The sequence below is a fragment of the Zea mays genome, chromosome 5 (assembly GCF_902167145.1).
Source record: "Zea mays cultivar B73 chromosome 5, Zm-B73-REFERENCE-NAM-5.0, whole genome shotgun sequence".
Classification (NCBI taxonomy): domain Eukaryota; kingdom Viridiplantae; phylum Streptophyta; class Magnoliopsida; order Poales; family Poaceae; genus Zea; species Zea mays.
The window spans coordinates 133740102-133754837 of record NC_050100.1 but is presented as its reverse complement, the minus strand read 5'-3'; the positions used below and the strand labels follow the sequence as shown (position 1 = coordinate 133754837).

General features: G+C 40.6%; 1 protein-coding gene and 1 pseudogene across 1 annotated transcript; one reads left to right on the top strand and one right to left on the bottom strand.

The window, feature by feature from the left end:
- The first annotated feature begins 5629 nt into the window (after window positions 1–5629).
- LOC100384179 (SGNH hydrolase-type esterase superfamily protein) lies at window positions 5630–8512 on the top strand. Its single transcript, NM_001176755.1, has 5 exons — window positions 5630–6000; window positions 6077–6234; window positions 6675–6914; window positions 7654–7909; window positions 7997–8512. The coding sequence occupies exons 1-5, from the start codon at window positions 5703–5705 to the stop codon at window positions 8224–8226; spliced, it is 1182 nt and encodes a 393-aa protein (NP_001170226.1). The 5' UTR covers window positions 5630–5702; the 3' UTR covers window positions 8227–8512.
- Window positions 8513–10717: 2205 nt separating this feature from the next.
- On the bottom strand, window positions 10718–11336 carry LOC103626900 (uncharacterized; annotated as a pseudogene).
- Between the last annotated feature and the right edge of the window lie 3400 nt (window positions 11337–14736).

The window sequence follows — 14736 nt, the reverse complement described above, 5'->3', positions numbered from 1 at the left end:
TGTAGATATAGAACTCAATAGTCCCAAAATAACCAATGCCATCTCATTTTCTCGAACGACCACAATAGGTTGTATAACACTTCCCTGCGTCAACAATACCTGCAAATATCACTTCAATGTATGCATAGGAATGCAATGTGTAAGTCCTCTGCCTTCATTCCTCTTAGAGTATAAAACCACACCATCTGCAAATATCACTTCAATGAATGCATATGAATGCAATGCATATGTCCTCTGCCTTCATACCTCTAAGGGTATGAAGCCGCATCGTACCCCTCCTCGGGCAACGTACGATGCTAAGTTGTACCGGTACGGTCGGACCATAGGTCACGACAAAACTTCAGATGCAAGTGAATCATGCAATATATATGGCATGCTGCATTTATCAATATACTTCACTTCCTTCACATACAATACAAACCTCAAACAATATTTTGTTTACCTTAAGATACAATACAAACCTCAAATAATACTTCATTCACCTTCAGGGGTGTGAATTAATCTCATGGGTCATACTCGAACCATAATCATCATCAATATATAATAGAGCATCAATATAATACAATCAAGTAAAACATCATCATAGAGTTCAATTATGAAAGAATTCGATGATTCTGAATAATATTAGATTGTAGGCGATAGAAATAACAGGTCAAAACGGTAGCAACCACCGCTACATTCACTTGCCTTCATCGAAGAAGAAAAATGTACTAGGCATGATTCGGAGTGTAGACACCTAGGGTTTTCCCCAAGAAAATCTTCAAGAAGAGATGGGGAAGAACATCTCCTTTATCCTCTCTCCCTCCTCAATTCAACGTGCTGCTCCTCTTCTTGATCCTTGCTGCGTGGGGGGAGATCTAGAGGGAGGAGGAAGTCGTGGAGAGGGTAGAGGTCGGCTGCCCCAGGGGAGGAGAGGAAGAGGGAGGGGCGGCCAAAAGGGGAGAAGGAGAGGGGGTCGGCTAGGGTTGGGAAGGAGGGGGGCTCCCATCCATCGGATCGAGATCAAAGGCCCGAACACGCTCTCCCATTAGAGCTCAACTGTAACACCCCAGCGGAAAAAAATGCCAAAAGATCTACTGTTTCCCTGAGGAATGCCTCCTGAAACTCCAAACCCCAATGCCACAGAACATGAAAGAAAAGAGGAAAAAAGAAATTTAACCTCTTTTCAGAAAATTGGGATATCACACTCTACCCCCGTTAAAAAGAATTCGTCCTCGAATTTGACCACTCCAAGCAAAGCATCCAAGGTACCCCATATAACACCACCATTCAAAACATGGGTCCATTATTGGTCTTAATTAACACAAGAACTTCTACATCGGACTAATTGTCTAAGGAAACTACACAATCTGATATGCAGCATGAATCAACTTGCAATGAAGCTCAAGCAAGTCATAGATGCAATCAACACTACAATTTCGTACCATCGATTTTGGATGCAGCTATGCATCAACATCAATGTATTCAAACAACACTCTTTTATGAAGGGGTAATATGCACTAAGCACAATCCTTACCAGCTTCAACAATTCATTTTAATTCAATGGTGAAACATCCACACCAGATGAATGTATAAGAAGATCAAACACCTCACCTCAAAGCACCACAAAACAAGTGGATCCATTGAAACAAAACTCCTAATCTTCCTAAACCTTGTTCTTGCAATCATGAAAAGATAATCATGTAATCTCACATTCTTTGCACCCCACAAAAGGGAGAAAGTCTACAGAACTAATGGAGCAATAAAGCCGACAAGAAGCCAATAACATTCTGCGCGGCATAGTTCATCGAAGAAATGCCAAAACTCCACAAAGAGCAGTGACAACACAACAACAACACAATACTTGCTTAATCAATGTCACTATACTTCATCCAAAACTCAACAAAGAAAAATATCCAAACTAGTAAGGTTAACCTACACATAATATAAGTCTTCATCTACTGTAGTTCAGAAACTTACATTTCATTCTGTCATACGATGCACTCAAAGTACCAGACATATAGGGTCAATAATAACCCTATAATCCTTCACACATTTGACAAACATCTCAAGCTGATGTAAAAACCACATCATTTAGGAATAAGTGACTAACCACACCCAACCAACTCTAGGCTAGGCAATGACTTCATTCAAACCAATAGATAAGTGGTCCAACAATGGCTCCACACGCAGGCATCAGGGAGATAACCATCAGATCCTTAACGTATTAATATATAATCAATGGATCAAGAAAATCAAAGATTTATTCTACAATTAGCATGACTAACATGCAACCACTTTAAACCACATCTAGGCTTTGTGGCTACTAAAACACAAGATAGAAGGGAGACATGTAAGCCACTATGGCTAGCTATGTAAAGACTTCCCCCCCCCCAAAAATCCATATAAAAGTACCAATATTCATTTCTTTTAGAACTGGTTTCTCGGCATAAACAATCATTCCTTGCAAAGATAGTTGAAGCTATCCACCAATCACCCAACAACTTAAATCCAAATCGATGGTTACCTTGTAACCCACAACATGCAATTCACACTCCTCTTAGAAACTTCCTCAATCAAACATATATAACAATATTATTGTAATAAAACTCAACCATGAAAAACATGTTGAAAACAACATAGGCATACATGTATATCACCAGCATAATAACGACTTCAATCTCACAAATGACCAGCGATATCAATCGTATTAATAAAACAATATCAAAACTTAGAAATGAATTATATCAGGCATTAAGTCATAAACAACTTACCACATCATCGTAAAGGAATAGGGAGGGTGTTATTTCATCTGCACTTCAAAGACATCAACATATATCAAAGATATTTGAACCCATACCCTTCCTATATGTGCAAGTGTGTCAAATTTATCTTCAAATTGCCAAGAATCTAAAGCCTATGCTTTGATACCAACTGTAACACCCCGGGATCCACAAACACCCTGAAATGCTACTAAACTACACAACTAACATTCATATATAAAAAATTTCGACAGCATCTCCTTTGGAAATTTACATAAACGTGGAAGCAACAGAGTATAAACATATATCATGATAAGAAAACATACTAGACATTAATATTCTACTAGCAATGGGAAGATAACCATAACGACATAAACTGAATTAACTAGTGTGCACGACTAGTTAAAAACGAACATCCTTGACAAGAAGTTTCTAATTAAATCATGGTTGTGCCTGGGCAACGTTATTATGAGAGTGAAGGTGGACATGCTGCTACTTCCCTCATTCTCAACATGAATCAAGTACCTGCATTGAGTAATGCAAGAGTGAGAAGAAACATCTCAGCAAGTAAATTGTTTTGACGAGATATTTAAACCAAAAGAATTGAATCAATCAACATTTTAAAGGGATCACATTTGAGATAAAAAATACTTGTTGATATAGAACTCAATAGTCCCAAAATAACCAATGCCATCTCATTTCCTCGAACGACCACATAGGTTGTATAACACTTCCCTGCGTCAACAATACCTACAAATATCACTTCTATGTATGCATAGGAATGCAATGTGTAAGTCCTCTGCCTTCATACCTCTTAGAGTATAAAACCACACCATCTGCAAATATCACTTCAATGAATGCATATGAATGCAATGCATATGTCCTCTGCCTTCATACCTCTAAGGGTATGAAGTCGCATCGTACCCCTCCTCGGGCAACGTACGATGCTAAGTTGTACCAGTACGGTCGGACCATAGGTCACGACAAAACTTCAGATGCAAGTGAATCATGCAATATATATGGCATGCTGCATTTATCAATATACTTCACTTCCTTCACATACAATACAAACCTCAAACAATATTTCGTTTACCTTAAGATACAATACAAACCTCAAATAATACTTCATTCACCTTCAGGGGTGTGAATTAATCTCATGGGTCATACTCGAACCATAATCATCATCAATATATAATAGAGCATCAATATAATACAATCAAGTAAAACATCATCATAGAGTTCAATTATGAAAGAATTCGATGATTCTGAATATTAGAGTGTAGGCGATAGAAATAACAGGTCAAAACGGTAGCAACCACAGCTACATTCACTTGCCTTCATCGAAGAAGAAAAATGTACTAGGCATAATTCAGAGTGTAGACACCTAAGGTTTTCCCCAAGAAATTCTTCAAGAAGAGATGGGGGAAGAACATCTCATTGATCCTCTCTCCCTCTTCAATTCAACATGCTCCTCCTCTTCTTGATCCTTGTTGCGTGGGGGGAGATCTAGAGGGAGGAGGAAGCCGTAGAGAGGGTAGAGGTCGGCTGCCCCAGGGGAGGAGAGGAAGAGGGAGGGGGCGGCCAAAAGGGGAGAAGGAGAGGGGGTCGGCTAGGGTTGGGAAGGAGGGGGGCACCCATCCATCGGATCGAGATCAAAGGCCCGAACACGCTCTCCCATCAGAGCTCAACTGTAACACCCCAGCGGAAAAAATGCCAAAAGATCTATTGTTTCTGTGAGGAATGCCTCCTGAAACTCCAAACCCCAATGCCACAGAACATGAAAGAAAGGAGAAAAAAGAAATTTAACCTCTTTTCAGAAAATTGGGATATCACAAGTTTGCACAACCAAGTGCCCATGAATCTAGCAATGCTAAAAATGTACAACACATCATAGACCATGCTAGTAATGCTTAGAAATATACAACACATCATTGGCCATCCAACCCTAGTACTTAGTGACATATCTAGAGTGGGTGAAAGTAATCAAGAGGGGAGAGAGACAAAGCACAGGGAGAAAAAGAGTAGGAATATACACCCAACATACACATCAAAGGCAGAAAGCCTAGCACATCTTTGGAAAAGAACAAAGAGTCATTGTAGTTGCGACACTGAACAAATCAACACCACAAGCTACAAAAGTATGGACATATCCGTAGGAGTTACGACTCAGAAAGTGAAATACAAACCCTAGAACATATTATCAAAGGTGAATCCATACAAACATAATGAAACATGTACTCAATCATAGCAGATGAGACAAATCCACAAATAAAAGGAAGAACGAAGAGGAAATCGATTAGCAATGTACCAAATACTAGGTATGACCAAACACAGCCGGTTACAACCTGCCAAAGTGCGACAATGTATTAACTTATCTACTTCCTGCGTCCCAAGCTATAAAATATTCTGATATTTCTATATTTATAGTTTTGATATATACCTATATACAACACGTCTAGGTGCATAACAAAAATTATAGATCTATAAAAGTCAAAACATCTTTTAATTTAGTAAGAAGTAAGGGTGGCAATGGACTCTAAATTTTACATTATAGAATTAACGGATTGGATTAAATAAGGATCGAACTTTATTTATATTTATTTTTAAACTAAAATTGATTAAAGGCTCAAATGAAATGAATTGTGAAGAAAACATTTGATCATGATCTATTATCACCGCAGTAAGGAGAGAGTACTAGATATATCCAAAATATATCTGATTGATCTTGCCTACTTGTGCGTTTCTCTTCTAGCATCATCTAATTCTAACCCCTAACTAGATCATCTTTAATTAATAAAATATAAAAAGGGAGGCCTAACTAGATTCGACCAGCAACCCACTTCAGTACTTCACAACACGACGTACGGGCCGGCAAGCCAAACGGCCCAGAGCACACTGCACACCACTACGCACTACCCGAGCGCGCCAACTCACCACCACCACCAAGCGCGCGCGCTGGAAATGGCGGTGGCGCCCTTGTTTGCCCTCCTAGTCCTGTTCCTCTCCGGTCCCCGCCGATGCGCCGCCGCCGCCGCCGCCGCCGCCGCCGCGGCCTCGCCGTCCTCACCTTCCCCGTCCCCGCGACCCGCACCGCTGGTCCCGGCGCTTTTCGTAATCGGCGACTCAACGGCCGACGTAGGCACCAACAACTATCTGGGCACGCTCGCCCGCGCCGACCGCGAGCCCTATGGCCGGGACTTCGACACGCACCACCCCACGGGGCGCTTCTCCAACGGCCGCATCCCCGTCGACTACATCGGTAATAAGGGCAGGCTCTGCGGCCTCCTCTCGTTGTTTGGTTCAGCCACACTTATTGGAAAGATCGATTTGTGCAGCTGAGCGACTGGGCCTCCCCTTCGTGCCTCCCTACCTTGAACAGAGCATGCGCACGGGCGCCGGCGGCGTTGGCCTCACAAACATTGATGGGATGATACAAGGCGTCAACTACGCGTCGGCGGCAGCCGGCATCATCTCCAGCAGTGGCTCTGAGCTTGTATATACTCCCTCTGCTCCGAACGGTCATCCCAAATTTCTAGAGAGTTAAAGCATCTTGAGTTTGAGCAAAATTATATAATAAACAAATAACATTTATAACATGAAATGAATATCATTAGATTTTTCATCAATTATATTTTTATAGTATGTCTATTTAATGGCAGAAATCTTTGTAATTTTTTCATAATTTTGGTCAAACACTTTGATTTTTCCAAAGAAGTTGGGACGACTTATAATTCGAAACGGAGGGCCTACATCTATACTTCATATATCATCCCACGAATCCCATTACCCCAAATCTGGTGCTAACCTTAGCTGGCCAGCATCGTCATAATTTGGTTTACAAAAAAAATGTTCTTACTTTATGATCAGTTCAGTCAGTTTTGTGGTTCTTAAATTAATCGAGTGATTCTAGCTGTAATCTTGGTTGTGCTGTAGGGAATGCATGTATCGCTGACCCAGCAGGTGCAGCAGGTCGAGGACACATATGAGCAGCTATCACTGGCTCTTGGGGAGGCGGCAGCGGGCAACCTATTCAGGAGGTCCGTGTTCTTTGTGTCCATCGGGAGCAATGACTTCATCCACTACTACCTTCGCAATGTGTCTGGTGTCCAGATGCGGTACCTCCCTTGGGAGTTCAACCAGCTCCTTGTAAGCACAATGAGACAAGAAATCAAGGTGTGCTTCTTGTTCTCTAGTTAGGTCATTCAGTGCAGCATTAGAGTATCTACTTGCTAGGCTGTTAGTTATGTTCTTGTCCAAATCAGTGAGTTGGTGACATCATGCTTAATTAACCATTGCTAGCCTTGTGAGCCTGTGAGCATCAGTTGTGATACTTGTGTGGTTCAACTTCGTGGTGCTACTCTATTTAAGGTTTAGTTCTTTGATGAAATAGTTAGGGATTTCTATGCCTGAAATATTGCTATTCTATTTATAGTTTTGTTCTTTGATGAAATAGTTAGGGGTTTTCTATGCCCGAACTATTTTTACTTGCAATTGGCATAAATGATCCCGTGCTTTAAGCTACAACCTCATTTTGTTTGTTGCTGTTCAGCGTTCTAAATTTTAAACTCTGAACTAAGGATTGAACATATTTGTCTATGCGAGAACTGTATAACATTTGCAATTTCGAAAGCTATCTGATCTGAAAAAACGAAAGGGCTAGATTCAGATAACCTTAGTTATGGCAATTCTGGCTCTGGGATGTAAGACCTTACAAATTTCCTTAGTTAGATATATCTGAACAAATGAAATTGTATGTTTTTCTTTATGTTTGTAAGACCTTCAGTATTAACTGGAATGCTGTATTTTTGCTTCTTTTCATATATTCGTCATTGTCAAATTAACTGTGGACCTTGATATATAATCAAGATCTATATCCTCTGCTGTCTCTTCTGATACTGATAGTTTTCTACAGAATTTGTATGACATCAACGTTCGCAAGGTCATACTGATGGGCCTACCTCCTGTTGGTTGTGCACCTCATTTCCTCGAGGAGTATGGCAGTCAAACTGGGGAATGCATCGATTATATCAACAATGTAGTGATCGAGTTCAACTATGCCCTGAGACACATGTCTAGGGAGTTCATCAGCCAGCATCCAGATTCCATGATCAGTTATTGCGACACTTTCGAGGGGTCTGTGGACATACTAAACAATCGTGAGCATTATGGTGAGCAAACTAATCATTGGTAAGGTTGGAATACTTGCCGTCCTTAGGGGAAGCACTTACATCTCATTGGGATACGACGTTGTGCAGGTTTTGTCACCACAACTGATGCTTGCTGTGGGCTGGGCAAGTATGGAGGCCTGATCATGTGCGTTCTTCCACAAATGGCGTGCAGCGATGCATCAAGCCATGTCTGGTGGGATGAATTCCACCCAACAGATGCTGTCAACCGCATCCTGGCAGATAATGTGTGGTCCAGTCAGCATACCAAGATGTGCTATCCTTTGGACCTGCAGCAGATGGTAAAACTGAAGCTGTAGAAACCAGTCTGGACTGACTTGTTTAACACGCGTTTCAAAGAACCTACAAGAGGTGACAAGCCGAATGGAAATGTATAGATCTGTGAATTACAAATACTTATAAGGATAGGCTTGTCAGTTTTAGATATCTCAGGTTACATGAAAAGCATGATGTTGTTCCTTGGTATGTAGATGCAATGTAGGGGATATATATGGTCAAACTGGAACACATGCTGTCAGGTTTATATAGGTGCTAATGAGTGATGAATAATCTCGGTGACAGAAAGCTCATTTGAGATTGTACCTGAAATGTTTTTTTTCGAGTACATACTGACAAAACTGTTGTCCATACTTTCGAATCACGGATACGTAGTGCCTGCACGGTTCCTGCTGCTGTATGTCTGAAACTTGAGTCAACTGAGTGACCCAGTGTTCTTTTCTTCCTCGCAGCTTGGCCATGCTCACACTGGGAACTGAACGGAAGAGCATGCGGGCCAACTCCAGAGTTCAGAACAAAGCTTGGAAAAGCCATGGTTATGTCCCTGTGTAGTGATGCACAACACATTGGATACTGCAGCACGCCAGGGCTAGTTTGGAAACTGATTTCTAGGTAATAAATGGAACATTAACTTAAAGGCTAGTTTGACAACTCTCTTTTTCCAAGGGAAATTAACTAATTTCCTTTATAAAATGAAAATCCATTGGAAAAATGTTGGGAATCCCATTTTTTCAAGAGATTTCCATTTTTTCAAGGGAAATTAGTTCATTTTCTTTTAGAAAAATAGAAATTAATTGGAAAAATGGGGTTCCCAAACTAGCCATAAATTTATGTTTAATTTCTGAGAAAATAGAGTTCCCAAACTAGCCTTTAGCATGCAAGTTTTCTAGCCAAAAACACCAAGCATGAAATTAAAACGTATCCGGTGGTAGACTTAGTTTAGAAATGGAAGCACCATGTTCTCTAGAAGAGCTAGGTTTTTACTTGCAAACACCTTCCATCATCAGGATCTATCTTCATGTCGTCATTCATATCTACTTGCTTGAAAGTCTGCCAGAGATTAAGTTATATTTTTTTTATATCAAACATGTAGACGTCATTATATTAAGAAGAAAAGGAGAAAAGGTCTAAAATAGAACCTATACAAAACCCAAACAAAAATGGCAAACATACGGAAAAAAATACAAACCCACCCCACACTGGAAGAAAGGGGGGAGACCAAGCTCTCTAAACTCCTAACACTCTCTTCCCTTCCAATCCAACTAAGGTCATATTCTTTTAAGACCTGAAGCCCCTTCCATGCCCCAAAGAGCGGCGTCCTCCTAGATATTCTGGAGGATGGCACTGATGTTTGGTGATGCACCATAAAAAACACAAGCATTTCTATGCTTCCAAAACCGCCATGCCACAAGAATGACCAAGGAATTGAAACCTTTTTCTGAATTTTTGAGACCTGTCCCTCGGCCTTGCACCACCAATCCTGGAACACCAAGTCCACCAAACTAGGAGACAGATGCTGCAACCCTACCTACTTAGCATGTGGCACCAAGTACTCTGAGCAAACACACAAGAGACCAATAAATGTTGGACCGTTTCTTCCTGTTGGTCACATAGGGATAGGGGCACCTCACAGGATGATTGAGGCCATGGCGAGCCAATCTGTCTATCGTCCAACACCGATTAAGGGATGCAAGTTGTTGTGGTTTCGAAAATCATGGGACAATAAGATTTGTGTTCGGTAGGGATGCTAGTGCGTACTCAATTCGAATAGTGAATCTCAGGGACTTGAACGATGAACTTGTGACACGGGGGTTATACTGGTTCAGGACGAAGCTCTAGTCCAGTGTAGGTGTTAATCGTCGTATTGCAACAGAAAGTGTTACAACTTGTGTGCTTGTATATGAAGAAGGCAAGGCCCTGCCCTTTTATATCTCAAGGATAGGACCTTACAGAGAAGGTCTGTTCTCTACCGGTATGAGGGTCATCTGCCCCCTTGGTTTTGACGTAGTGCTCCTGATGTCGTCCGTAGGGTCGTGCATAGACGCACTCCTGGTGTAGCGTATCGTCTTGTGAAAGTCGCCTAGAGGGGGGGTGAATAGGTGAAACCTGAAATTTATAACTTTAAGCACGCACTACAAGTCGGGGTTAGCATTAGAATTAAATTCAAGTCCGAAGAGAGGGAAAAAAATCAAATAAGAATCAAGACGAGTGAACACGATGATTTGTTTTACCGAGCTTCGGTTCCAAAGAACCTAGTCCCCATTGAGGAGGCCACAAAGACCGGGTCTATTTCAACCATTTCCCTCTCTCAAACGGTCACTTCGACCGAGTGAGCCTTCTTCCTTAATCTCACGGGTCACTAAGACCCTGCAAGGACCACCACACACTTGGTGTCTCTTGCTTCGCTTACAAAGCACTTGAGAATAAGAATAGGAAAAAAGGTCAAGCCAAGCAACAAAGAACACAAAACACCCTCTCTCAAGTCCCTAATGGAATTGAGTTGATTTTGGAGACTTAGAGAGGATTCAATCTATTTGATGTGTCTTGGAGTGGAGTATTTTGCTCTTGTATTGAATGAGATGTTTGGAATGCTTGGATTGTTATGAATGAGGTGGTTGGAGGGTATTTATAGCCCCCAACCACTTCCATAGCCGTTGGTGAAGGCTGCTGGCGATGGGCGCACCGGACAGTCCGGTGCGCCACCGGACACCCACTGTTCATTGTCCGGTGCTCCGCCACGTCAGCTAGCCGTTAAGGTTTGGAGCTGGTCGACCGTTGGAACCTTTGTCTTCTTGCGGCACCGGACAGTCCGGTGCCCTCTGACTTCTGCGCTCTGACTTCTGGCTTGCACTGTTCATCGTGGTAGGTGCTTTTGCAGTCGACCATTGGCGCGTGAGAGCCGTTGCTCTGGTGGCACACCGGACAGTCCGGTGAATTATAGCGGAGCGTGCCCTGGAATTCCCAACAGTGGCTGGTTTGGAGTTGTACGACCTGGTGCACTGGACACTGTCCGGTGGCACACCGGACAGTCCGGTGCGCCATTTTTTAGCACACTCAAGTCCTTTTTGCTCCAATAATATTGTGTCCCTAACTGATTTCTTTCTTGGTTTGTGTTGAACCTTATGCACCTATAATACACGAATTCTAGACAAACTAGTTAGTCCACGTGTTTGTCACACCCGGGTTTTAGGGGTCCGAAACCCGGGTGCAAAATAAACACTAGGTGTGCTGGAACCAAGTCTCACACATATGATGAATCGTGGCACATGATCGAATGTCACATCTTTACTATATAATCCCTGGCCGATTTCCCCCCGGATTTGTGGAGCTTCGGTTCTGCATTCATTACGGAGGAGAAGATGTTACATGCGTTGAGGATAGGAGACATGGCTGATGATCTGGGTGCACCGTCATTGACTCATGCGGCAAGAGCGTGCTTGTGGCGCCAGTTGGGCCGCGCAGCTTGGGTGGAGTGGGGTGGTGATTAGGCCGACCAGGGATTCAGCCCAAGCGTGGTTAGAAGCTCCTCATTTCTTTCTCTATTTTCCTATTTTCTTATTTCATTTCCAAATTCAATTTGGTTCCAATTTCAAATTTAAATTCTGTTTGAACTTAAGCTTTCCAAATATCCAATAAAAATCCTAAGATGAAGATAACGCCTATTATATATATATATATATATATATATATATATATATATATATATATATATATTTGTTTATTTTTATAGTGTATATTCTTTTCCTTTTCTTCTCTTTTCTCCTTCCATTTTCAAATCCTAATTTTACAAACTTAAATTTGTCTCACAAATTTGAAAACAAATGCTAAAATACAAAAGCTTCAGCATGAGATGCATATTTCTTCATTCATTTATTTGTTAGTTGAATAATTTAATGTCATTAATTGAGTATGCACAAAGAAAAGGAAATCAAATAATTCAGAGAACACTATCATATAAGTATACTTATTTATTTATCTTATTATTTTTCTCTTATACATATTTTGGGCTTTACATATCCTACCCCCCTTAACAGAAATCTCATCCTCGAGATTTGTAAGAAAAAGGATGTAGAAGAAATTGTTTGTAGTCTATGGGTTAGTTTCTAATTGATTTTAATACCAAAACTCTTCTTTTTTATATCGCAAATTATCAGGTGATTAGGAAAGCATGGGTATATATGGGTATAGCCACTTTATTATGCAGGATAAAAGATATCTTTAAAGCATTTATAGGTTTGGGGTAAGAAAGAGTAGGGTAAGAAAAGACTCCATCCAAGCTTGTGGCTCTTGATTCTTTTGAAGATCTTGCTTGAATCTTATCCTTCCTTGATTTGATGAGGTCGATTATCTTCGATCTTCGTTATTGAAGTTGTTATTCGAATTAGGGACATGTAGTTAAGATAAAGTAGTAGGTGGAGTAGCTAGTTTAGTAGGTGTCTATGAGTTAAATGAGATTAGTCAGAATCTGGTTGGGTTGTTTTGCTTCTAAATGGTTTGGATAGGTTATATAATCTATTATGTAGGTCAAGTTGTTGGGTATGGCCAAGTTAATCGTAGTCACCAATTTAGGCTTAAGTTAGTTAGGAGTATGGCCTTATTCTTTGTACCAGCATTAAGTAACTCACACTAGATTAGATAATATTAGATTAGATAGGATCTAGATTAGATTGGTTATAACTAGATTAGTCTAGTTTAGGTTAGATAGATCTACCAGGGTAGGATATATATTATTAGGATTTGCTAGAATCTTTTGAGATAGTATGGACCATATGGTGTAGGTAGGTCAGAATCTCTGTTAGGTTAGAACAGAGGGATTATGCAGCTATCGGGTGGTTAAGGTAGTTGCATATGGCCAGGTTGGACTAAGACTCCAATTTAGATTAAAACATATTTATAAGAGTAGGATCCAATCTTATTTTACCAGTATTATCTAACATGTTTGTTCATTAGATTAGATCTGATCAGATTAGATGGGATCAGAATTAAATTGGTGTAATCAGATTAGACTAGATAAGATCTACTTAATTTATTTTGGAATAGATCATGTTTGTTACACTATTATTAGATAAGCAAGGTGGTGGGGATAAATATTCTTATTAGGACAAGATGAGTCTCTAAAAATAAGATAGAATCTTTTTTTAGATTAGTTAGATCTATTAGGATATGATAGAATTTTTTCGAGATAAGATGAATCTATTAAGATAAGAGAGAACCTTTCAAGATAAGATGGATCTATTTAGCTTAATATATTTTAGTGGGGGATAATCTGAGTTTGTTTAGTTATTTTTACAAGCATTTTTTATGCCTATATGTATAAGCAGATGCAGTTGTGGACATTACTCCACAACACATCACACTCAATCAAAGATCCAAATCAGACAAATATCATAAGAACAAGCATTCAAGCATATAAATACTTATAAAAATAGTTTTGTTTTTGTCCCTAAGATTAGGTATCCTATTCCTAAAATCACTTTAGGCACAGGATTTCAAAGTGTGGAATCCACGTTTGTCTTTAGAAAGAAAAGCTAAGAATAATCAGAGTAAAGCAACAGTGGATGAGAAAAGATTAAGGAAAGTTTAGAAAAGATCAGAGTACCAAAGGTAAGTAAATAAGGGTTGTCCAGTTCTATCTAGGTTTCGTCCTACAGTCAACATCCCCTCTGATACCACTTCTGTCACACCCAGGTTTTAGGGGTCCGAAACCCGGGCGCGAAATAAACACTAGGTGTGCTGGGACCAAGTCTCACACATATGATGAATCGTGGCACATGATCGAATGTCACATCTTTACTATATAATAGGAGTTCTGTACAAAATAAATAAATAATTACATTATAAGGAGACAACGGTCCAGTAACCCAAAGTTGACTAGGAGACGATGGTCTAGACCTCTCACGAACTCGTCACAGCATCCTCCATGTGCCCCATCCTGCGATACCTGTTCTTGACCTGTGGGGGGTGAGACAGCAAGAGTGAGCTCACATACGTTCATAGCTCAACAAGTTGTGGGGAATAATGTGCATGAAATCGCCAAAGGTGGAAGCTCATGTGAAGTGTAAGGCTTACCAAAGAGGATGGTTAGAGCTGAGCATTGCTTTTAAAGTTGGTCAAATTTTTATTAACAGTTACTAAGTATAAGTAAATACCAACCCAATTAAGTAGTAGAACAAAAGTAACAACATCACCTGCGATGCAATGCATATGACAAATTGAATTTAGTTCCATAAATTAATCATGTGAGTGTCCGAGCTGCTCATGATCGTGAGCACGGCTAGTATACCAGTTTTACACTCTGCAGAGGTTCGCATCTTTACCCACAAGTCATGTTACCCATCTGCCAAGAGACGGCCAATCCCATACACCTCTACCGAGGAGGCGAGGCAGGGTAACACTATGAGGCCTTTATAAAGTTTCACTAGCTTCAGAAAACCCGCTACATTTTCTAGGAAGCTCCAATGTAGGGATCCCTCGCCTGACCGTCATCGCAGCAAAATCAACCCAAGGACCTCCCTACACTGACCACTCCCCTA

Bases quoted from the DNA above. Each gene is read 5' to 3' on its own strand.
- LOC100384179 (NM_001176755.1), top strand. From the start codon at position 5,703: ATGGCGGTGGCGCCCTTGTTTGCCCTCCTAGTCCTGTTCCTCTCCGGT. The intron at 6,235-6,674 runs GTATATACTCCC...GTTGTGCTGTAG, and splicing joins CCAGCAGTGGCTCTGAGCTT to GGAATGCATGTATCGCTGAC. The intron at 6,915-7,653 runs GTGTGCTTCTTG...AGTTTTCTACAG, and splicing joins CAATGAGACAAGAAATCAAG to AATTTGTATGACATCAACGT.